This window comes from Mobula birostris, chromosome 2 (assembly GCF_030028105.1).
Source record: "Mobula birostris isolate sMobBir1 chromosome 2, sMobBir1.hap1, whole genome shotgun sequence".
Taxonomy (NCBI): domain Eukaryota; kingdom Metazoa; phylum Chordata; class Chondrichthyes; order Myliobatiformes; family Myliobatidae; genus Mobula; species Mobula birostris.
Genome location: NC_092371.1, coordinates 105,196,252 through 105,220,866, shown reverse-complemented (window position 1 = coordinate 105,220,866; position 24,615 = coordinate 105,196,252). Strand labels below are relative to the sequence as shown.

The 24,615-nt window shown below is 45.1% G+C and overlaps 1 protein-coding gene across 1 annotated transcript in view; it reads right to left on the bottom strand.

The window, feature by feature from the left end:
• The window catches only part of LOC140189217 (interferon gamma receptor 1-like), an 88,274-nt gene extending 64,004 nt beyond the window's left edge, over positions 1-24,270 (bottom strand). Inside the window, exons 1-2 of the mRNA XM_072245910.1 lie at positions 24,096-24,270; positions 6,932-7,172 (exon numbers count right to left, since the gene is read on the bottom strand). Coding sequence (XP_072102011.1) covers positions 6,932-7,025 — 94 coding nt within the window. The 5' untranslated portion in view covers positions 7,026-7,172; positions 24,096-24,270. The remainder of the gene's footprint in view (positions 1-6,931; positions 7,173-24,095) is intronic.
• Positions 24,271-24,615: the final 345 nt, after the last annotated feature.

Here is a 24,615-nt window from a genome sequence, read left to right as displayed (position 1 = left end):
ACTTGGATAGGTTGGGTGAGTGGGCAAATTAATGGCAGATGCAATTTAATGTGGATAAATGTGAAGTTATCCACTTTGGTGGCAAAAATAGGAAAACAGATTATTATCTGAATGGTGGCCGATTAGGAAAAGGGGAGGTGTCATTATACACCAGTCATTGAAAGTGGGCATGCAGGTACAGCAGGCGGTGAAAAAGGCGAATGGTATGCTGGCATTTATAGCGAGAGGATTCGAGTACAGGAGCAGGGAGGTACTATTGCAGTTGTACAAGGCCTTGGTGAGACCAACACCTGGAGTATTGTGTGCAGTTTTGGTCCCCTAATCTGAGGAAAGACATCCTTGCCATAGAGGGAGTACAAAGAAGGTTCACCAGATTGATTCCTGGATGTCAGGACTTTCATATGAAGAAAGACTGGATGAACTGAGCTTGTACTCGTTGGAATTTAGAAGATTGAGGGGGGATCTGATTGAAACGTATAAAATCCTAAAGGGATTGGACAGGCTAGATGCAGGAAGATTGTTCCCGATGTTGGGGAAATCCAGAACAAGGGGTCACAGTTTGAGGATAAAGGGGAAGCCTTTTAGGACCGAGATTAGGAAAAACTTCTTCACTCAGAGAGTGGTGAATCTGTGGAATTCTCTGCCACAGGAAGCAGTTGAGGCCAGTACATTGGCTATATTTAAGTGGGAGTTAGATATGGCCCTTGTGGCTACGGGGATCAGGGGGTATGGAGGGAAGGCTGGGGCGGGGTTCTGAGTTGGATGATCAGCCATGATCATAATAAATGGCGGTGCAGGCTCGAAGGGCCGAATGGCCTACTCCTGCACCTATTTTCTATGTTTCAATATACAACCAATCTATGTACATAAGCTCAAAAAAAATCTGCAGATCCTGGAAACCCACAACAGCACATACAAAATGCTGGAGGAACTCAGCAGGCCACGCAGCATCTGTGGAAAAGAGTACAGTCCACGTTCTGGGCTGAAGCTCGTCATCAGACTGGTGGAGGGTGCCGAAACGATTAGTTTGTTCTGCTTTACACTTGCCTGCTGGAAATGACGTCAAGCAATCTCCAATCTTAAATCTAGAAGCATTTTCCATATACTGATGACCCTCAGAGTGAAGTAGTTGCCCGTCAGGCGCTGATTAAATCTCTCCCCTCTCACCTCTAGTTCATAGAACATCGAACGGTACAGCACAGTGTGGGCCCTTCAGCCCCACGATGTTGTGCTGACCTACAGAAACACATTCCATGTATATCAGTTCCTGGTTCCCCAAGTGATGATAGAAAAATTGAGGGTTATTATGACAGAGCAGGTCTGCCACAAGTAATTTCTTCCTCTTCCTCCCCCCCCCAGTAGCCCCGTCATTCTCATTATCCCTGTTTGGGATGATCGGGTGCACACACAGCACAGGCACTTTTGTTTGTACTCGCACACTCCAGAGCAGCAGCACTCTTTGACACATCCTGTTGTTGTCGCTTCCCGTTTCAGGGAGGGGACCCGCCTGATGGGTGGAGTGTCTCACAAAGGGTGCCTGCTTGTCCACAGGTGCTGCCTGGCCTGCTGAGTTCCTCCCGCATTTTGTGTGCGCTGAAAGTCTGCGGTGGCACACGCTCAGTGGAAGAGTTCATTCTGCTGGATGGGAAGGGCGCTGGCTCCCTGGAAAACGGTTAGCTGCTGATTGCCTTTCTTGTGCCATGTCATTGTGATCTTATTGTGAGGAATATACTTGTGGACTTGAGTGATTGAGAAGAAGGATGTGAATTCCTTATTTTGTTTCAAGTAAAGGGTCTGCTTCTCTTTTCCCTGAATCAGGTTTCTCAGATTCTGCATTTCCAAGATCCTGCTTCACAGAGATTCTGCATCTCAGTTATGAAGGGAAGGGTTGATTAATCTTAAAGTGGGCTAAAGGGGCGGCAGAACATTGTGGCCCTTAAGGGGCTTGTACCATGTGATGCACATGTGACCTAATGTTCTATGTCCTATAGTAACAGGGATATCGAGGAGCAGATAGGGAAACAGATCCTGGAAAAGGTGTAATAATAACAGAGTTGTCGTGATGGGTGATTTTAATTTCCCAAATATCGATTGGGATCTCCATAGAGCAAGGGGTTCAGATGGGGTGGAGTAAGGGGAATTATGAGGATCTCAGGCAGGAAATTGGAGGCTTAAATTGGAAACAGATGTTCTTAGGGAAAAATACAGAAGAAATGTGGCAAATATCCAGGGGATATTTGTGTGGAATACATTCCAATGAGACTGGGAAGTTATGGTAGGGTACAGGAACTGTGGTGTACAAAGGCTGTATAAATCTAGTCAAGAAGAAAAGAAAAGCTTACAAAAGGTTCAGAGAGCTAGGTAATGTTAGAGATCTAGAAGATTATGAGGCTAATAGGAAGGACCTTAGAAGGAAATTAGGAGAGCCAGAAGGGGCCATGAGAAGGCAATTAGGAGAGCCAGAAGGGGCCATGAGAAGGCCTTGGCAGGCAGGATTAAGGAAAACCCCAAGGCATTCTACAAGTATGTGAAGGGCAAGAGGATAGAATAGGACCTATCAAGTGTGACAGTGGGAAAGTATGTATGGAACCGAAGGAAATAGCAGAGGTACCTAATGAATACTTTACTTCAGTATTCAGTATGGAAAAAGATCTTGGTGATTGTAGTGATGACTTGCAGCAGACTGAAAAGCTTGAGCATGTAGATATTAAGAAAGAGGATGTGCTGGAGCTTTTGAAAAGCATCAATTTGGATAAGTCACCGGGACCAGATGAGATGTACCCCAGGCTACTGTGGGAGGCGAGGAAGGAGATTACTGAGCCTCTGGTGATGATATTTTCATCATCAATGGGGATGGAAGAGGTTCCAGAGGATTGGAGGGCTGGGGATATTGTTCCTTTGTTCAAGAAAGGGAGTAGAGATTGCCTAGGAAATTATAGACCAGTGAGTCTTACCTCAGTGGTTGGTAAGTTGTTGGAGAAGATCCTGAGAGGGAGGATTTATGAACATTTGGAAGGTATAATATGATTAGGAGTAGTCAGCATGGCTTTGTCAAGGGCAGGTCGTGCCTTACGAGCCTGATTGAGTTTTTTGAGGATGTGACTAAACACATTGATGAAGGAAGAGCAGTAGATGTAGTGTTTATGGATTTCAGCAAGTCATTTGACAAGGTACCCCATGCAAGGCTTATTAAGAAAGTAAGGAGGCATGGGATCCAAGGGGACATTGCTTTGTGGATCCAGAGCTGGCTTGCCCACAGAAGGCAAAGAGTGGTTGTAGACGAGTCATATTCTGCATGGAGGTCGGTGACCAGTGGAGTGCCTCAGGGATCTGTTCTGGGACCCTTACTCTTTGTGATTTTTATAAGTGACCTGGATGGGTTAGTAAATTTGCTGATGACACAAAGGTTGGAGGTGTTGTGGATAGTGTGAAGGGCTGTCAGAGGTTATAGCGGAACATTAATAGGATGCAAAACTGGGCTGAGAAGTGGCACTAGGAATTCACCCCAGATAAGTGTGAAGTGGTTCATTTTGGTAGGTCAAATATGAATGCAGAATATAGTATTAATGGCAAGACTCTTGGCAGTGTGGAGGATGAGAGGGATCTTGGGGTCCGAGTCCATAGGACACTCAAAGCAGCTGCGCAGGTTGACTCTGTGGTTAAGAAGGCGTACGGTGTATTGGCCTTCATCAACCGTGGAATTGAACTTAGGAGCCGAGAGGTAATGTTACAGTTACATAGGACCCTGGTCAGACCACACTTGGGGTACTGTGCTCAGCTCTGGTCGCCTCACTACAGGAAGGATGTGGAAGCCATAGAAAGGGTGCAGAGGAGATTTACAAGGATGTTGCTTGGATTGGGGAGCATGCCTTATGAGAATAGGTTGATGAACTTGGCCTTTACTCCTTGAAGCGACGGAGGATGAGAGGTGACCTGATAGAGGTGTATAAGATGATGAGAGGCATTGATCGTGTGGATTGTCAGAGGCTTTTTCCCGGGGCTGAAATGGTTGCCACAAGAGGACACAGGTTTAAGGTGCTGGCGAGTAGGTACAAAGGAGATGTCAGGGGTAAGTTTTTTACTCAGAGAATGGTGAATGCGTGAAATGGGCTGCCAGCAACGGTGGTAGAGGCGGATACGACAGGGTCTTTTAAGGGACTTTTAGATAGGTACATGGAGCTTAGTAAAATAGAGGGCTATAGGTAAGTCTAGTAATTTCTGAGGGAGGGACATGTTCGGAACAACTCTGTGGGCTGAAGGGCCTGTATTGTGCTGTAGGTTTTCTATGTTTCGATGTTCTAACCCTGGGATAGGCATGTTCACTCTTCTTAATGGCCCTCATAGTTTTGTACACCTCTGTGTGATCACATTTCAGTCTCCTATGCTCCAAGGAATAAAGTCCCAACCTGCTCAATCTCTCTCCATAACTCAGTTTCTTGAGTGCCAGAAACGTCCTTGTAAATTTCCATTGTACTCTTTCAAGCTTAATGGCATCTGTAGCAGGGCAACTAAAACTGTACATAGTACTCTGAGTGCAGCCTCACCAATATCTTGAACAACTGCAACATAATATCCCAACTTCTGTAGTTAGTTCCTGACTGATGACGGCCAACACACCAAGAGGTTTCTTCATTGCTCTGTCTACCTGTGATGCCACTTTTGGAGAACATTGTTCTTGTACTCCCAGGTTCCTCTGTTCTAAAAAAAACCCAGGACCCTGCCTTTCATTGTGAAAGTCCCAACCTCATCTGTCTTTCCAAAACACAGCCCCTTGCGCTGATCCGAACTAAACTGCATAAAGACCAGAGGGGTTGAGTCTGGTGGTCTTGCCCACCCTGCTCATGGTCTGTTTGTCCCACTCCCGTCAGGGAGGAGGCTACCCGGCATTCACACTAGGATCATCAGACTCAAAACCAGTTATTTCCCCCAAGCAGTAGGGCTGATCAACACCTCCACCCACTAACCCACCCCTCCACACCCCCAGCCACCACTACTTGGTCATTTCACCTTATGCACAGACAGTCCTGTGCTTAGCACCACTTTATGGACATACAATCAATCTGTGTATATGTCAATTTTATGTACTTACAGTGGCATGCAAAAGTTTGGGCACCCCTGCTGAAAATTTCTGTTACTGTGAATAGCTAAGCGAGTAAAAGATGAACTGATTTCCAAAAGGCATAAAGTTAAAGATGACACATTTCTTTAATATCTTAAGCAAGATTACTTTGTTATTTCCATCTTTTACAGTTTCAAAATAACAAAAAAGGAAAAGGACCCGAAGCAAAAGTTTGGGCACCCTGCATTGTCAGTACTTAGTAACACCCCCTTTGGCAAGTATCACAGCTTGTAAACGCTTTTTGTAGCCAGCTAAGAGTCTTTCAATTCTCGTTTGGGGATTTTCGCCCATTCTTTCTTGCAAAAGGCTTCTAGTTCTGTGAGATTCTTGGGCCGTCTTGCATGCACTGCTCGTTTGAGGTCTATCCACAGATTTTGGACGATGTTTAGGTTGGGGGACTGTGAGGGCCAAGGCAAACCCTTCAGTTTGCATCTCTTGAGGTAGTTCATTGTGGATTTTTAGGTGTGTTTAGGATCATTATCCTGTTGTAGAAGCCATCCTCTTTTCATCTGCAGCTTTTTGACAGACCGTGTGATGTTTGCTTCCAGAATTTGCTGGTATTTAATTGAATTCATTCTTCCCCCTACCAGTGAAATGTTCCCCATGCCACTGGCTACAACACAAGCCCAAAGCATTATCTATCCACCCCTGTGCTTAACAGTTGGAGAGGTGAGCAAACATCACACCGTCTGTAAAAAAAGCTGAAGATGAAAAGAGGATGGCTTCTACAACAGGATAATGATGCTAATCTCATCGCACACTTATAGGAAGCGGTACAGTCAACGTTTCGGGCCGAGACCCTTCGTCAGGACTAACTGAAAGAAGAGATAGTAAGAGATTTGAAAGTGGGAGGGGCAGGGGGAGATCTGAAATGATAGGAGAAGACAGGAGGGGGAGGGATGGAGCCAAGAGCTGGAAAGTTGATTGGCAAAAGGGATACAGTACAAGGCTGGAGAAGGGAGAGGATCATGGGACAGGAGGCGTAGGGAGAAAGAAGTGGGGGGGGGGAGCCCAGAGGATGGGCAAGGAGTATAGTGAGAGGTTCAGAGGGAGAGAAAGGCGAGTGAGTGAAAATAATAATAATAATAAATAAATAAATAAATAACGGATGGGGTACGAAGGGGAGGTGGGGCATTAACGGAAGTTAGAGAAGTCAATGTTCATGCGTTGTATTTTTATCTTATTGTGGGGTTTTTTTGCGCTACATTGGATCCGAACTAACAATTACTCCGTTCTGTTTGACATTTGTATACTGGAAATTACATTGAGCAATCTTGGTTGATTGACTGATTGAAATATCTCGAATCTAACATTTCCGGCGGTAACTGTTAGCAACTGCAGTTCGTATTCAGTAACTGCATTTAGAGGGAATCCGCGGAAAGGCACCTGAAAAATCGGATCACCAAAAAATCCTCAAGATTTGTTTCTCTGCGACACGGGCAGTTTACAGAAATCTCCTACTTTCGTTGTTTCTCTGTGCACTGCCGGTCTACACAGAGCAGTCAATCCTGAGACCAAAGAACAGCGTTTATCAACCCAATCTGACGACTCACTAGAAACGTAACCAGTTACTAACCAAGAAGAATCACCGATTGTCCTGAAATTTAAAACCGATCTGTGATTTTTTGACCCACGTGGACAGGAAGCCGATTCATTCTCCTTTCAGAGAAAAAAAAACTAGGGCGTTCATGTTCCAGAAGCAAATTAATCGGAATAGATTGTCAAATGCTCTTTAACTCGCACCGACAGAGACAGAAACCACGCCGAGGAGCCCCCATCCCGCCTGGGTTAGCGCTGTGGCGCGCTCCCTACCTGAGGAGTTCAGTCCGAGAGCAGGTACCGCGGCACCGTGGCGGGTCACACAACACAGGCACAGCGACAGTCCCAGGATTCCAGTCGCAAACATGCTGCCCAGCCGACTTCAGAGAACCATGTTCCTTCAAACAACGCTTCGCCAGAATACGAGAACGTCCAAGTTTTGCTTTCAGATGTGGTATGCCGGCTCACTGGCTCTTTTTGTTTTGTGCCCAGAGTGCGTGGGACTTCCCTGATCCTGATGAGAGAGAAATGAGATTTCAATCACATGTTGAGCACTCAGTTGTCTTTACTGGCAAATCACACTCAAAAAAAAAGACATTCCCCTATTCTTAGACATGCTGCCCTTTGCTGTACAGAAATGGACTAGTTTCATATTGGGATAAAAGGACATCCAGATACCAGAAATGATGTAAACCCAGTGCCCAGACACTTGCTGCCAGTCAGCCTCTTTGTGGGGCAAATATCCCACTCACAACCCCGAGTAGGCACGTCCACTCTGGGAGTCTGGACGTGGCTGGCAAGAGCAGCGTTTAGACCATAAGTCCATAAGACATTGGAAAAGAAGTAGGCCATTTGGCCCATCAAGTCTGTTCCGCCATTCCATCATGGCAGATTTATTATGCTTCTCAACCCCATTCTCCTGCCTTCTCCCCATAATCTTTGACACCCTGACTAATCAAGAACTTTTCAGCCACCGCTATAAATCTACCCAATGACTTGGCCTCCACAGCCATCTGTGATAATGAATTCCACATATTCACCACCTGCTAGCTAAGGAAATTCCTCCTCATCTCTGTTCTAAATGGATGTCCTTCTATTCTGAGGCTGTGCCCTCTGGTCCTGGTCTCCCCGCTTTAGGAAACATCCTTTCCATATCCACCATTTCTAGGCCTTTCATTTTCAATAGGTCTCAATGAGATCCCCCTCCCCTCATTCTTCTAAACTCCAGAGTACAGGCCCAGAGCCATCAAGCAGACCTCATACATTAACCCTTTCATTCCTGGGATCATTCTCGTGAACCTCCTCTGGACCATGTCTAATACCAGAGGAGAGGTGCAAAAGTGTTCACAATGCTCCAAGTGCAGTCTGACCAACGCCTTATTTGTTTCCTCAGCCCGTGAGAAGATGGTGAGCTGCTTGCCTGACCCTGTGTGATGAAGCAATTCTCATGGCACCCGTGATACCAAAGTCCCTTAACTATTGTTTTGTTGCAGACACTCCTGGTATAAGACACAGACTCACTGCACAACAGTCGGAGCCTGAGGAAGCCACAGTTTTCATGGAACTGCAATGACAGATGGAATTGACTGGTGCTCCAGAAGATTGTCTCCTCAGCCCCCTACTCCACTACAACACAGCACAGGCCCTTCAGAACACAATGTCGTGCCAATTTTTTAACCTATTCCAAAATCAATCTAACCCTTCTCTCCTATGTAGCACTCCCTGTGCACTTGTCACTGTGTGGCCAAATCCTTCGCTAACTCCATCTACGTATTTGCAGATGCAGCGGGCCATGTCTCAGCTAATGCGGAGACAGAGTACAGGAAGGTGATAGTGACACAGTGTCATGACAACAACCTTTCCCTCCATGTCAGCAAAATAAGAAAGCTGGTCATTGACTTCAGGAAGGGGAGAGGTGCCCGTGCTCCTGTCTACATCAACGGTGTTGAGGTTCGTAGTGTCAGTCATCAAGTTTGTGCATGACATAACAGTGGTTGGCTTTATCAAGAGTGATGACGAGATGGTGTATAGAGAGGAAATGGAGCTGCTGGCGGACTGGTGTGAGAAGGACAACCTATGCCTGAATGTGGAGAAGACCAAGGAAATCTTTGTGGACTTCCGGAAGGTGCAGACAACCCATCCCCCTCTGCGAATACATGGCTCCTCCATAGAGAGAATTAAGTGCACCAAGTTCCCGGGAATTCACATCACGGACGACGTCACCTGGTCCTTTAATAACACCTCCCTGAACAAGAAGGCACAGCAGAGCATGAGCTTCCTAAGAAGTCTGAGGCCAGCAAGGCTCCCCCCAGCCCATCTTGACTGCATTATACAGGAGCACTGCTGCGGGTGTTCTGACAGCTTGCATCTTCATCTGGTATGGGAACGGTCAAACATCGGACTGAAGTCCCTACAAAGGACTTTGGGAACAGCTGAGAGGATCATAGGCGATCTCCCTACCATCCATCGGGGACATTTATCAGGAGCGCTACATACACAGGGCCCTTAGTATTATTAAAAATCCCACCCATCCATCCAGCATCCTCTTTGACTTTCTACCATCAGGCAGGAGACTCCGATGCATAAAAACAAGAACAGTCAGGGTGAGAAACAGTTTCTTTCTCCAGGCCATTAGGCTTCTGAACTCCTGGCCGGATCATTAATCTGTCAATGGTTAAACTGTTCCACACCTTACAATATTTAATATTAATGCACTTCAGTTTGCTATTTATGTGTGATTCATCTATAGCTTTTATCCATATCTTCATAAGTTATTGTGAGTTATGTTTATTTCTGTGCTTTACAACCTGGTTCAAAGAAACGTTATTTTGTTTCTATATACATTATATGGTTATATACTCTTTGTAGTTAAATGACAATAAACTTCTCTTGACTTGACTTGATAGGATTAAGAGCTTCAAGATCCTGGGTGTGAACATCACCAACAGCTCGTCCTAGTCCAATCACATTGATGTCACGGTCAAGAAAGCTCACCAACACTTCTACTTCCTCAGAAGGCTAAAGGAATTCGGCCTGTCCCCATTGACTCTCACAATTCTTATCGATACACCATAGAAAGCATTTGTCTGGATGCGGTTTGTTACGGCAATTGCTCTGCACATGACTGCAAGAGACTGCAGAGAGCTGTGGACACAGCTCAGCACAGCACAGAAACCAACATTCCCACCATTGATTCTGTCTATACTTCTTGCTGTTTCAGTAAAGCAGCCAGCATAATCAGAACACCCCATCCACCCCAGTCATCCTCTCTTCTTCTGTCTCCGATCAGGTAGAAGATGCAAAAGCCTGAAAGCACATTGATAGCATCTACCCCACTGTTATCAGACAATTAGATGGATTTTTGGCCTCACAATCTACCTCGTTTTGATCTTGCACATTATTGTTTACCTGCATTGCACTTTTCAGTGGTTTTTACACTTGGTACTGTATTGTTATTTTTTAAATTTTATTTTGCACTCCCCACTTTATTAGGTACCGTTCAGAGATGCTTTTCTGCACACCACTGTCGTAATGCGTGGCTACTTGAGTAAATGTCATCTTTCCGTCAGCTTGAACCAGTCTGGCCATTCTCCTCTGATCTCTCTCATTAACAAAGCACTTTTGCCCACAGAACTGCTGCTCACTGGCTGCTTTTTGTTTTTTTTTTTGCATCATTCTTTGTTAACTTTAGTGACTGTTGTGCATGAAAATCCCAGGAGATCAGCAGTTTCAAGTTCGTTCAAGTTTAATTGTCATTCAATCACAGATGAATAAGCCAAATGAAACAGTGTTCCCATGGGGCCAATGTGTAAAACGTATTAACAACAGCACACAACACATAGCACAATGGTTATGATAGCAGAAAGCACACAGTCACAAAAAATTACAATAGCCCAAATCCCTGATTGCATGGCCTGTAGAACGTTGGGGCATGGGATGTTGGCCTGGTCCAGCTTGTTCTTCTACTAAGTGAGCACTGGACGGCAGCACTGATGGAAGGGGCCAACCACCAACCCAGCTTAGACTCCCAACACACCCACAGAGGCCTCTCCAACACTGCCTCAGCATCTCCTCTCCTGGACGGCTGCAACAGGCAACCACGCGACCTAGGCCTAGTCCTCCCCACAACTGAGGCAGCATAGCTGCCCTGCTGTTGGTCTTGCCAACGAACGGGACTTGCAGTATTCCGAGTGACCAATGTCCAGCAGGGTCTTGCGACCACAAGAAAACCATCCAAGACAATCACTCACACTGCACACCGACTCGACACAACAAGGGTATGCAACAAGTCAAGGTGACGACAAAACAGTACACAATAAATCCAGCTCATGGCTGTCAAGCAACTCACTGATGGAGTAGACCTGCATGTCTTCTGACCATTAGAAAGGCAAAAAGGATGAGCAATTACACCTTTAGTTAGACCCAGAGTGGCTGCTGCACCCGAGCCTGCTGCCATCTTACCAGAAAGATAAGATACTCAAACCACCCAGTCTGGCACCAACAATCATTCCACTGTCAAGGTCACTTAAACCACATGTCTTCCCCATTCTCCTGTTTGGTCTGAACAAAAACATACCTTTTGATCATGTCTGCATGCTTTTATGCATTAAGTTGCTGTCACCTGATTGCTTGATTAAATACTGTATTTGCATTAAACTACTTTTAATAAAGCTGTTTACAATGTAAATACATGCTGCTATTTATGCACATTTTATTCCATATATGTTCTTTAACCTCTAACTTTATGTTTTATCAAATTGTTTATTTGTTATAATTGTTGAATGTTGTCATTTTTGTTGCACGTGACACCCTGTCCTACACTCCACAGCAATTTCCTGTAACTGCAAACACGCATGGTGAATAAAGTTGCTCTTTGATCCTTGAATATCGTGAAAGGTGAAAACAAGATGGGAACATGGGCACCATGGTGGAGTAGCAGTTGGCACGACTCTATTACGGCTCGGGCCAGCGGAATTCGGAGTTCAATTAAGGAGTCTGTATGTCCTCCTCGTAGAATATGTGTGTTTTCCATGGGTGCTCCAGTTTCCTGTCACAGTCCAGAGGTGTACTGATAGGTTAATTGGTCATTGTAAATTGTCCCATGATTAGGCCAGGGTTAAATCGGGGGTCGCTGGGCAGTACGGCTCATAAGGCCGGAAGGGCCTGTTCTGTGTTGTATCTCAATAAATAAATACCATGAACAATCTGTCTCAAAATATGCACCTAAACATAGGCCAAGCTTAGCACACTGCGTGCAATCCTGTAGCAAATACCTGCCCAGTGATGGGTTTCTAAAAAGTAACAACGGGCTCAGTAAGGAGATGGGAGAGTGATGATCTGTATGCTTGTGTAGTTCTGTAAAAGAACAACAGACTCAGTAAGGAAATGGGAGAGCGAAGCTCTGTATAGTTGGGTATTTTTGTGTAGTTCTGTAAAAGAACAACAGACTCAGTAAGGAAATGGGAGAGCGAGGCTCTGTATAGTTGGGTATTTTTGTAAAGGAACAACAGGTTCAGTAAGGAGATGCTTTGTGTACTTGGACTGTTTTACTTTCTTGAGGCTAATTTGCTTCCTGGTTGGGCCATTACTTTAACGTTGAACCTGCAATGTACCAGTGGTTTTAAGAGAATGTTTTCAGGATGGCTTGAGGTTTGACAGAAAGTGTAAGAATATCTTCTCAAGGTTTCTTTGGTTTCGCACCTCTACAGTTTAACCATGAAGCCTGGGTGTGAGAAAGTGACATACAGACTCCTGTAACAGTTGCATCATCTTTGAACTCAATGCCGTTGCTTTTGTCTTTAGACTGTCTTATCATCAGATGACACCGGGGAGCACAAAAAAAAGTATGGTCAGAGAGCCTGAGAATTATCTGCTGCCAGTACCTTTGAGATCTAGATTCAGAAAAACAAAAGGCAAACAATGTTAAACAAGGTGGAGATGACGTGGCATTCATACAGCCTGCAAATGCAACAGTACATTTTCCGCTCTGACAAAAACCCTACTGTAAAATTACTCTGCAGAGTTGGTCTGTCACTGTCACCATGGCTCCATCGCCTCAGGCAGCTCCTAAACCTGTTGAGATTTCTACGTCTGTGTGATTTTGCCAATGTTGTACTTTAGAATTACAGCTTCCTTGAGAAGTACAGATTGGATTGATCCATTCGTCTTCTGATTTGATACATTTTTCTGCATATTATGCAATACTTTATCAAACTTTATACTCCTGTTAAGCAAATATATTTATTAATTTTTTTCAAATCTTGGGTTACAAGTGGGCATTGCTCTTTCCCAATGCCCTTGAGGAGATGGGGTAAACCCTATTAGACCATAAAACCGTAAGATATGGGAGTAGATTTGCCCATTTGGCCCACCAAGACTCTGCCATTTCACATGGCTAATCCAATTTTCCTCTCAGCCGTAATCTCATGCCTTCTCCCTGTATCCCTTCATGCCCTAACCAATCAAGAATCTACCAATCTGTCTTAAAAATACATAAAGACTTGGCCCCCACAGCTGCCTGTGGCAATGAATTCCATAGATTTACCATTCTCTGGCTAAAGGACGTGCCTCTATTCTGAAGCTGTGTCCTCTGGTTTTAGACACTCCCACCATAGAAAATATCCTCTCCACATCCACTCTATCAAGGCCTTTCATCATTTGATAGGTTTCAATGAGGTTCCCCCCTCATTCTTCTGAATTCCGGTGAACACAGGCCCAGAGCCATCAAACGCTCTTCATATGACAAGCCGTTTAATCCTGGAATCATCTCCATTAATCTCTGTTGAACCCTCTCCAGTTTCAGCACATCCTTTCTAAGATAGGAGCCCCAAAACTGCTCACAATACTCCAAGTGGGGCCTCACCAGTGCTTTATAAAGTCTCAACATTACATCCTTGCTTTTATATCCTAGTCCTCTTGAAATGATTGCTAACGTCGCGATTACCTTCCTCACCACAGACTCAACCTGCATACTAACACTCCCAAATCCCTCTGTGCCTCGGTTTTTATGTATTTTTTCTCCATTTAGAAAACAGTCCACCCTTTTGTTTCTTCTACGAAAGTGCATGACCACACACTTCCCAACACGGTATTCCATCTGCCACTTCTTTGCTCATTCTCCTACTCTGTCTAAGTCCTTCTGCAACCTCTCTACTTCCTCAAAACTACCTGCCCCTCCTCCTATCTTCATATCATCTGCAATCTTTGCAACAAAGCCATCAATTCCATCATCCTAATCATTGACATATAATATAAAAAAGAATCGGTCCCAACACAGACCCCAGTGGAGTACCATTAGCCACCAGCAGCCAATCAGAGGAGGCTCCCCTTATTCTCATCTTTGCCTCCTGCCATCCATGCTAGAATCTTTCCTGTAATACCATGGGCTCGTAGCTGGTTAAGCAGCCTCACGTGTGCACCTTGTCAAAGGTCTTCTGAAAATCCAAGTACACAACATCAACCGATTCTCCTTTGTCTATCCTGCATGTCATGTCTTCAAGGAATTCAAACAAATTTGTCAGGCAAGATTTTCCCTTGAGGAAACCATGCTGACTACACCTATTTTATCAAGTACATCAAAACCTCATCCTTAACAATTGATTCCAACATCTGAGGTCAGACTAACTGGCTGATAATTTCTTTTCAAGGCAGTGAAACGATGACACAGGGAAAAGATCCAGTCCCAACTCTCTAGCAACAACACATACAGGTAATGGCAAGGTCTACACACCTTTGCAGACTTCAAAGTTAAGCGCAGTGGTGCTGCCAACATCGCTGCCTCTCTTCCAGATGAGCTAAATCTTTTTTACGCTCGGTTTGATGTCGCCAACACTGAGCCCTCGATGCCACCTGCACCTTGGTCATCTCTGAGGCTGAAGTACGCTGTGTTTCCAACGAGTGGACAGCCACAAGGCAGTGGGACTGGACGGCAACTCAGGGCGAGTATTCAGAGTGTGCAATGAACAACTGGCTGGTGTATTTACAGATATTTTTAATCTCTCCCTCTCCCAGTGTAGAATGCACTGATCGACAGATGATGCGATAGCCACAGCTCCACACAACGTCCTTACGCAACTGGAGAGGAGGGATGCTTATGTGAGAATGTTGTTCTTGGACTACAGTTCAGCATTCAACACCATCACTTCCTCCAGACTTGACAAGAAGCTCAGCCTTGTGAAATCTGGACCTCCTGTTAGATTGCCAGCAGGTGGTAAGAGTGGGCTCCCTCACCTCCTCCCCTCTGACCCACAACAGAGGAGCCCCCAAGGCTGTGTCCTAAGCCCCCTCCTTTACTCTCTGTACACCGATGACTGTGTCACCACACAGAGCTCCAACCTGCTAATTAAATTGATCTGCTACACTGATTGGCCTTATCTCAAATAATAACGAGGCAGCCTACAGAGAAGAAGTCATCACTTGACACAGTGGTTTCAAGAAAACAACCTCTCCCTCAATGTCGCAAAAACAAAGGAGCTGGTTGTGGACTACAGGAGGAATGGAGACGGGCTAACCCCTATTGACATCAATGGATCTGAGGTTTAGAGGGTGAACAGCTTTAAGTTCCTTGATATACCGATCACCGAGGACCTCACTTGGTCTGTACATACCGGCTGTGTGGTGCAAAAAGCACAACAGTGCCTCTTTCACCTCAGACAGTTGAAGAAGTTTGGCATGAGTCCCCAAATCCTAAGGACTTTCTACAGTGGCACAATTGAGAACATCCTGACTGGCTGCATCACTGCCTAGTATGAGAACAGTACTTCCCTCAATTGCAGGACTCTGCAGAGAGTGGTGTGGACGGCTCAGTGTATCTGTGAATGTGAACTTCCCACTATTCAGGACCTTTACAGTGACAGGTGCGTAAAAAGGGCCCGAAGGATCATTGGGGACCCGAATCACCCTAACCACAAACTGTTCCAGCTGCTACCGTCCGGGAAACAGTACCGCAACATAAAAGCCAGGACCAACAGGCTCCGGGACAGCTTCTTCCACCAGGCCATCAGACCATTTAATTTACACTGACACAATTGTATTTTTAAGCTATATTGACTGTTCTGTTGTACATCATACTGTACATTCTATTTATTACAAATTACTATAGTTTGTATATTGGACATTCAGACAGAAATGTAACATAAAGATTTTTACTCAAATATGTGAAGGATGTAAGAAATAATGTCAATTCGATTCAATTCAATTCTCTCCCTTCTTGAACAGTGGAGTGATATTAGCAATTTTGCAGCCTTGCAGAACCAATCCAGAATCTAGTGATTCTTGAAAGATCATTACTAATGCCTCCACAATCTCTTCAGCCACCTCTTTCAGAACCCTGAGGTGCAGACCATCTGGTCCAGGTGACTTATCTACCTTCAGATGTTTCAGTTTCCTGAGATCGAGGGACGACTGCACAAGCGCATGAACGTCAGCTAGTTAGACCAGCACGAAGAATTTAAAAGGAGACAGATTTTTCTTCTGCAGTTTGATGTAGGGACGGCTGTGCAAGCATGTGGACGTCAGCGAGTTAGACCGGCGCGAAGTTTAAAAGGAGACAGTTTTACAGAGTGGGTGTAGCGTAGAGGGAGCCAGAGTAGGAGGGCTTTAGTTCAACGGGACTTTGGCGATAACGGGTCGAGGCGAGGTAGGTTACCTGTGAAGAATAGAAGCAGGAGGTACGTCTGTGAGGCCGGTGTTCTGTACTGGGTGTCAGATGTGGGAAGTCCGGGAGACTCCCAGCCTCTCAGACTGCCATATCTGCGCCAGGTGCGTCGAGTTGCAGCTCCTTAGGGACCACGTTAGGGAACTGGAGCTGCAGCTCGATGACCTTCATCTGATCAGGGAGAGTGAGGAGGTGAACGATAGGAGCGATAGGCAAGTAGTCACACCGGGGCCTCGAGAGACAGATAAATGGGTAACAGTCAGGAGAGGGAAGGGCAAGAGGCAGATACTAGAGAGTACCCCTGTGGCTGTCTGCCTTAACAATAAGTACTCCTGTTTGAGTACTGTGGGGGGTGGGGGGGGGCGCGGCCTACCTGGAGAAAGCAACAGTACTTCCCCAAAGTCTGACTCTGTGGCTCAGAAGGGTGAGGAGAGGAAGAAGGCCGCAGTAATAGGGGACTCTATAGTTAGAGGGTCAGAAAGATGATTCTGTGGACGCAGGAAAGAAACGTGGATGGTAATTTGCCTCCCAGGTGCCAGGGTCCGGGATGTTTCTGGTCGTGTCCACGATATCCTGAAGTGAGAAAGTGAACAGCTAGAGGTTTTGGTAGATAGGTACCAACGACATAGGTAGGAAAAGGGAGGAGGTCTTGAAAACAGACTACAGGGAGCTAGGAAGGAAGTTGAGATTACAATGGACATTTACAAATTGGAAAAGATAACAGCATCTGTTAATCATAAGTTGGAACAATTTTATTCATACTGGAAAAAATGGTTTAACTACATCACACCTCATAGGCCTGATTTTATTCTCACAAGTCAATGAACATGTTGTAAAAAAAAGATCACTCCCTACTCTGTATGTAGTTTTCTTCTTTCGATTGTTCTTTCTTTCCTCTCCTTTCTACGTGTATACCTCAGATAAATATTATATGGAGATTTGTGACAAATATGATATATATGTACAGTATCTGAAATACATCTTATGGAAATGTTTGTTTGATGATGAAATTCAATAAAAAATAAATTACAAAAAAAAGGAAGGAAGTTGAAAAGCAGGACCTCTAAGGTAGTAATCTCGGGATTACTGCCTGTGCCACATGACAGTGAGTATAGGAATAGAATGAGGTGGAGGATAAATGCATAGCTGAGGGATTGGAGTAGGAGACAGGGATTCAGATTTCTGGATCATTGGGACCTATACTGGGGCAGGTGTGACCTGTACAAAAAGGATGGGTTGCACTTGAATCCGAAGGGGACCACTATCCTTGTGGGAAGGTTTGCTAAGGCTATTGGGGAGAGTTTAAACTAGAATTGCTGGGGGGCAGGAACCGAACTGAAGAGATGGAGGAAGGGGCTGTTGGCTCACAAATAGAGAAAGCTTGGAGGCAGTGCGAGAAGGAGGATTGGCAAGTGATAGAGAAGGGATAGGCTCAGACCGATGGCTTGAGATGTGTCTATTTTAATGCAAGAAGCATCATGAACAAAGCGGATGAGCTTAGAGTGTGGATCAGTACTTGGAGCTATGATGTTGTGGCCATTACAGGGACTTGGATGGTTCAGGGGCAGGAATGGTTACTTAGACTTCCAGGCAATAGATGTTTCAGAAAGGACAGGGAAGGGGGCAAAAGAGGTGGGGACATGGCACAGTTGATCAGAAACAGGAAGGGGTCAAAAACTCTACCTGGTGTTTTTTTTAGACCAACCAATAGTAACGAACATAGAGGAGCAGATAGGGAGATAGTTTCTGAAAAGGTGTAATAATAACAGGGTTGTCATGGTGTGAGATTTCAATTTCCCAAATATTGATTGGCATGTCCCTACAATGGGGGTTTTAGATAGAGTGCAGTTTGTTAGGTGTGTTCAGGAAGGTTTCTTGACACAATATGTAGATAAGCCGACAAGAGGAGAGGCTGTACTTGATTTGGTATTGGGAAATGAACCTGGTCAGGTGTCAGGTCTCTCAGTGGGAGAGCATTTTGGAGATAGTGATCACAATTCTGTCTCCTTTACCATAGCATTGGAGAGGGATAGGAACAGACAAGACAGGGAAATGTATGGCAGAAACGTGGCAAATGTTCAGGGGATATTTGTGTAGCGTTCTGCATAGGTACGTTCCAATGAAACAGGGAAAGGATGGTAGGCTACAGGAACCATGGCATACAAAGGCTGTTGTAAATCTAGTCAAGAAGAAAAGAAGAGCTTATGAAACATTCAAAAAACTAGGTAATGATAGAGATCTAGAAGATTATAAGGCTAGCAGGAAGGAACATTAAATGAAATAAGGAGAGCCAGAATGGGCTATGAGAAGGCCTTGGCGGACAGGATTAAGGAAAACCTCAAGGTATTCTACAAGTATGTGAAGAACAGGAGGATAAGATGTGAGCGAATAGGACCAATCAACTGTGACAGTGGAAAAGTGTGTATGGAACTGGAGGAGATAGCAGAGATACTTAATGAATACTTTATTTCAGTACTCACTGCAGAAATGGATCTTGGCAATCGTTGGGATGACTTTCAGCGGATTGAAATTCTTGAGCATAGAGACATTAAGAAAGGGGATGTGCTGGAGCTTTTGGAAAGCATCAAGTTGGATAGTCTCCCGGACTGGATGAGATGTACCCCAGGCTACTGTGGGAGGCGAAGGAGGAGATTGCTGAGCCTCTGGCAATGATCTTTGTATCAGTAATGGGGACGGAAGAGATTCCAAAGGACTGGAGTGTTGCAGATGTTGTTCCTTTATTCAAGAAAGGGAGTAGAGATAGCCCAGGAAATTATAGACCAGTGAGTCTTACCTCAGTGGTCGGTAAGTTGATGGAAAAGATTCTGAGAGGCAGGATTTATGAACATTTGGAGAGGCATAATATAATTAGGAATGGTCAGTATGGCTTTGTCAAAGGCAGGTTGTGTCTTACGAGGCTGATTGAATTTTCTGAGGATGTGACTCAACACATTGACAAAGGCAGAGCAGTAGATGTAGTGTATATGGATTTCAGCAACGCATTTGATAAGGTACCCCATGCCAGGCTTATGAGAAAGTATGGAGGAATGGGATCCAAGGAGACCATGCTTTGTGGATCCAGAATTGGCTTGCTCACAGAAGGCAAAGAGTGACTATAGATGGGTCATATTCTGCATGGAGGTTGGTGACCAGTGGTGTGTCTCAGGGATCTGTTCTGGAACCCCTTCTCTTCATCATTTTTATAAATGACCTGGATGAGTAAGTGGAGGGATGGGTTAGTAAATTTGCTGATGACACAAAGGTGTTGTGGATAGTGTAGAGGGCTGAAGAGTTTCCAGTGGGATATCGATAGGATGCAAAACTGGGCTGAGAAGTGACAGATGAAGTTCAACCCAGATAAGTGTGAGGTGGTTCATTTTGTTAGGTCAAATATGATGGCAGAATATAATATTAACGTTAAGACTCTTGGCAGTGTGGAGGATCAGAGGGATCTGGGGGTCCGAGTCTATAGGACACACAAAGCTGCTGTGATGGTTGACTCTGTGGTTAATAAGGCATATGGTGCATTCGCCTTCATCAACTGTGGGATTGAGTTTAAGTGCCGAGAGGTAATGTTACAGTTACCTAGGACTCTGGTCAGGCCCCACTTGGAGTACTGTGCTCAGTTCTGGTCACCTCACTACAGGAAGGATGTGGAAACCATAGAAAGGGTACAGAGGAGATTTACAAGGATGTTGTCTGGATTGGGGAGCATGCCTTATGAGAATAGGTTGAGTGAACTCGGCCTTTTCTCCTTGGAGCGACGGAGGATGAGAGGTGACCTGATAGAGATGTATAAGATGATGCGAGGTATTGATCGTGTGGATAGTCAGAGGCTTTTTCCCAGGGATGATATGGTTAACACGAGAGGGCACAGTTTTAAGGTGCTTGGAAATAGGTACAGAGGAGATGTCAGGGATAAGTTTTTTACAAAGAATGATGAGTGCGTGGAATGGGCTGCCAGCAACGGTGATAGAGGAGGATACAATAGAGTCTTTTAAGAGACTTTTGGATAGGTACATGGTGCTTAGAAAAATAGAGGGCTCTGGGTAACCAGAGGTAATTTCTAAAGTAAGTACATGTTCAGCACAGCATTGTGGGCCAAAAGACCTGTATTGTGCTGTAGGTTTTCTATGTTTCTATGTTTCTAACCTTCTCCCTGGTAATGGTAACTTCACACACTTTATGACCCCTGACACGCTGGAGCTTCCACCATACTGCTAGTGTCTTCCGCAGTGAAGACTGTTGTAAAATATTTATTCAGTTCATCTGCCATTTCCTCGTCCCCGTCACTACATGTCCAGCATCATTTTCCAGCAGTCTGATATCCACTCCCGCCTCCCTTTTACACTTTATGTATCTAAAGAAACTTTTGGTATCCCCTTTAATATTATTGACTAGCTTACTTTCATATTCTATCTTTACCTTCTTGACGAGTTTTTTAGTTGCCTTCTGCTGGTTTTTAAAAGTTTCCAATCCTCTAACTTGCAACTAATTTTTGCTCTATTATATGCCTTCTCTTTGGCTATATTTTGGCTTTGTCTTCCCTTGTTAGCCATGGTTATGTCACCATGCTTTTAGAATGCTTTTTCTTCTCTGGGATGTATATATCCTGTGCCTTCTGAATTGCTTCCAGAAATTCCAGCCATTGCTGCTCTGCCAGAGAAACTCAACTCAGAGGCTCTGCTGTGAAACTCTGTCTTCAAAATCTTGATCAGTCCTGCTGAAGAGTCTTGGCCCAAAACATCAACTGTTTACTCTTTTCCATAGAAGCTGCCTGGCCTGCTGAGTTCCTCCAGCATTCTGTGTGTGTTGCTTGGATTTTCAGCAGCTGCTGATTTTCTTTTGTTTGTATAAGTAACCATCTTTCCACATCCACTCTGTTTAGGGCTTTCAATATTCAATAGGTTTCATTCTTCTAAGCTCCAGCAAGCACAGGCCTGGAGCCATGAATGCGCCTTGTACATTTACCCTTTTATTCCTGGAATCATTCTAGTGAGTCTCTCCTGGACCCTCTTCAATGCCAGCATATCTTTTCATAGATAAGCACATCTTTCCATAGATAAAGGCCCAAAACTGCTCAGAGTACTCAAAAAGCAGTCTGACCAATGCCTTATAAAGCCTTAGCATCCTTGCTCTTATATTCTAGTCCTCTCGAAATGAATGCTAAAGTTGCATCTGCCTTCCTTACCATCAACTCAAACTGCAAGTTAGTCTTTAGAGCATCCTGCACGAGGTCTCCCAAGTCCCTTTGCATCTTTGATTTTTAAAAAATTTTCTCCCCATTTAGAAAATAGTCTACACCTTTATTCCTTCTGCCAAAGTGTATGACCATGCATTCCTTTGTATTCCATCTGCCGTTTCTCTGCCCATTCTCGTAATCTGTCCAAGTTCTTCTCTAGACTCCCTGCTTCTTCAACACCGCCTGCCTCTCCACTTTGTATTGTCTGGAAACTTGGCTACAAAGCATCAGTTCCGTCATCCAAATTGTTGACATATAACGTGAAAAGAAACGGTACCAATACCAACCCCTGCAGCACACCACTAGTCAACCAGAATAGACTTTTATACCACAAATTAAGGTTGCAGTGAGAAGGCATAAAAATGGGGTTGAGAGGGATGTAGTGATGGAAGTATTTCCATATTTTCTTTAATTATTAAGGTATTATTTTTGTTCGCAGATTGTGTGTTTAGACTTGGTACCAATCCGCTGGGACCTTCTCCAAAGCTGTGCAGGCTCCGGCGTTTTGCCACTTGGTGCAGGGCCCTGAGTTTGGGGTAAGTGGTCCGGAGTCACAAATCAACCAACACGGAATGTACAATGCTGACCAAGTCACAAGTGAAGTATGCTGTCTGGCACAGCGATTAAATGAGCTGCCCAAATCAAGAGGCTGAATTGCTCTTGCTGTGACTCCTGGCACAAGATCTTAGAAATGCTGCCAACAATCGTGAGCCCATGTTCAATCATTCAGTGCACCAAGAACCCTCACCAGGCTACACCATAACAGTCCACTTGGTGTCACTGTGATATTGCCTATCTAAACTGAAAGGAAAGAAAATGGGCGGCTATGTAAGAGCAAAGTGTTAGGTTAATCTTCCAGCAGGTTAAAGGTCAGCACAACATTGTGGGCTCAAGGGCCTGTTCTGTGCTGTAGTGTTCACAGACAGAGTACCAATGCTTTAAAATAGAATATACAAATATCCTCGGTTACAAGCATCGGATACAATAGACAACAGACAATCCAAACAGATTTTTCTAATTGTATTTTCTTATGCTGTCTCACCAATTGTGGGTAAAGAGTGGCAAATTGTAAAGCCACCTGTGGCAACCGCACTGAACAAGCGCAATTTTACCTCCCCCCCCCCATTCACCGCTTTCTACAGGGATCGCTCCCTCCGCGATTCCCTTTTCCATTTTGTCTCTTCCCACAGATCTCCCTCCTGGCAATTAACCCTGCAAGTGGTCAAAGCACTGCACCTACCCGTCCTCCTCCTCCCTCCCTTCCACTCATGGTCCTTCCTGGCGAGGCAACTCTTCACCTGTGAGTCTGTTGGGTTTGTCTATCGCCTATTGTCTAATTGTATCCAGTACTCCCGATGAGGCCTCCTCAACAGTGGTGAGGCCCAACGTAGATTGGGGGACAGCTCCATCAAGCACTTCTGCGCCATTGTAAAAAGCGGAATTCCCAGGTGGCCAACCATTTTAATTCCCGTCCCCATTCCCATTCCGACATGTTGGTCCGTGGCCTCCTCTTCTGGCACAATGAGGCCACCTCCTTGTTGGAGGAGCAACACCTCAAGTTCCTCAAAGTCTAAACTGGGTTAGACTTCCAGTTTAAGAAGACCCTGGTGATGCCCAGCGGCTACTTATCGGCAGCAAAATACAAAACTAAGAAAATGACTAAACACCTTTTTAATGATCATTTGTTAACAACCACCGCTAACAATGGAGAGGCGTTTAGAGGTGAGGCTGGGTGAGCGGAGGCGGGAGGCGGTGAAGACGAGGCATGGCAGTGAGAGTGAGATGGGTTCCGATGTCTGACCGATTTGAGCGCCCAGCTGAATTGGAAACTTCGGGTACGGGTTGAATTGTGGCAGCAGGGTCCAGGGCCTGAGAGCGAGGAGAGACCGATGTTTGGATGATTTAAGCGCCAGGCCAGATTGAAAAGGTCAGGGGTCGGGACCGGGGGTGAGGGACAGGCCAGTTCTACCTGGATCTGCTCACTCCTCCACAATGTTTACTCGGCTCTGCGCTGAACTGGGGCTGTGGTCTGCTCCTGTTGCATGTCTTTGTGTCTTTCGTAAAACTCCAGTTCTGAATGCTATCTGCTTACTTTTACTGTTTCCACAATTTTGTTTTCTCTCTGCACATTGGGTGTTTGACGGCCTTTTTTAATGGGTTCTTTTGGGGTTTCTTCATTTTGTGGCTGCCTGTAAGGAGATGAATCTCAAGGTTTTAAACATACTTTGATAATAAGTGTACCTTGAACTTGGGACTTAGATTGCCCCCAACCTGATGGCATGAACATCGAATTCTCCAACTTCTGGTGATTTTTCTCCTCCTCCTCCTTCCCTCTTGTTCAATTCCCCATTCTAGTCTCTTAAACTCTTCTCCTCACCTGTGTATCACCTTCCCCTGGTGCCACTCTTTCCCTTTCTCCGATGGCCCACTCCCCTCTCCAATCAGATTCCTTCTTCTCCAGGGCCTTACCCTTCCCACCTATCACCTCCCAGTTTCTTACTTCATCTCACCTCCCACACCCACCTGGACTCAACTCTCACCTTCCTGGTTGACCGCCTTCTTCTCCCCTCAATCTGACTCAGACTTCTTCCCCCTTTCTTTCCGGTCCTGATGAGGAGTCTTGGGCCTGTGACATCAACTATTTATTCCCCTCCATAGACTCTGCTTGTCCTGCTCAGTTCTTCTGGCATTGGTGTGTGTTGCTCTGGTTTCTTATCTCCATGTTCCTGTGCTGAGCTGATTTCTAAATCGTAACTAGATGCTAACAAATAAAGTTCCTCACAAATGACTCACTCCTCAAAATAAAAACAGCCTCGGAGCAAGGGTTGAGTAATATTCCTGGTTCCAAGAAATGCTGGGAATATATGGACAGGAATTTTTGACAATCCCAGGATGGGGTGGGGTAGGGATTTCTGACAATTCCACAAGTGTGTGTGTGTGTGTGTGTGGGGGGGGGGGGCGGGGGGACTGTTGACAATTCAGGGGTGTGGGGGGTTGGGATTTTGACCATTCCCAGAGTGGGGTAGGGATGTTGGCAATTTTTGGAGTGAGGGGTTAGAG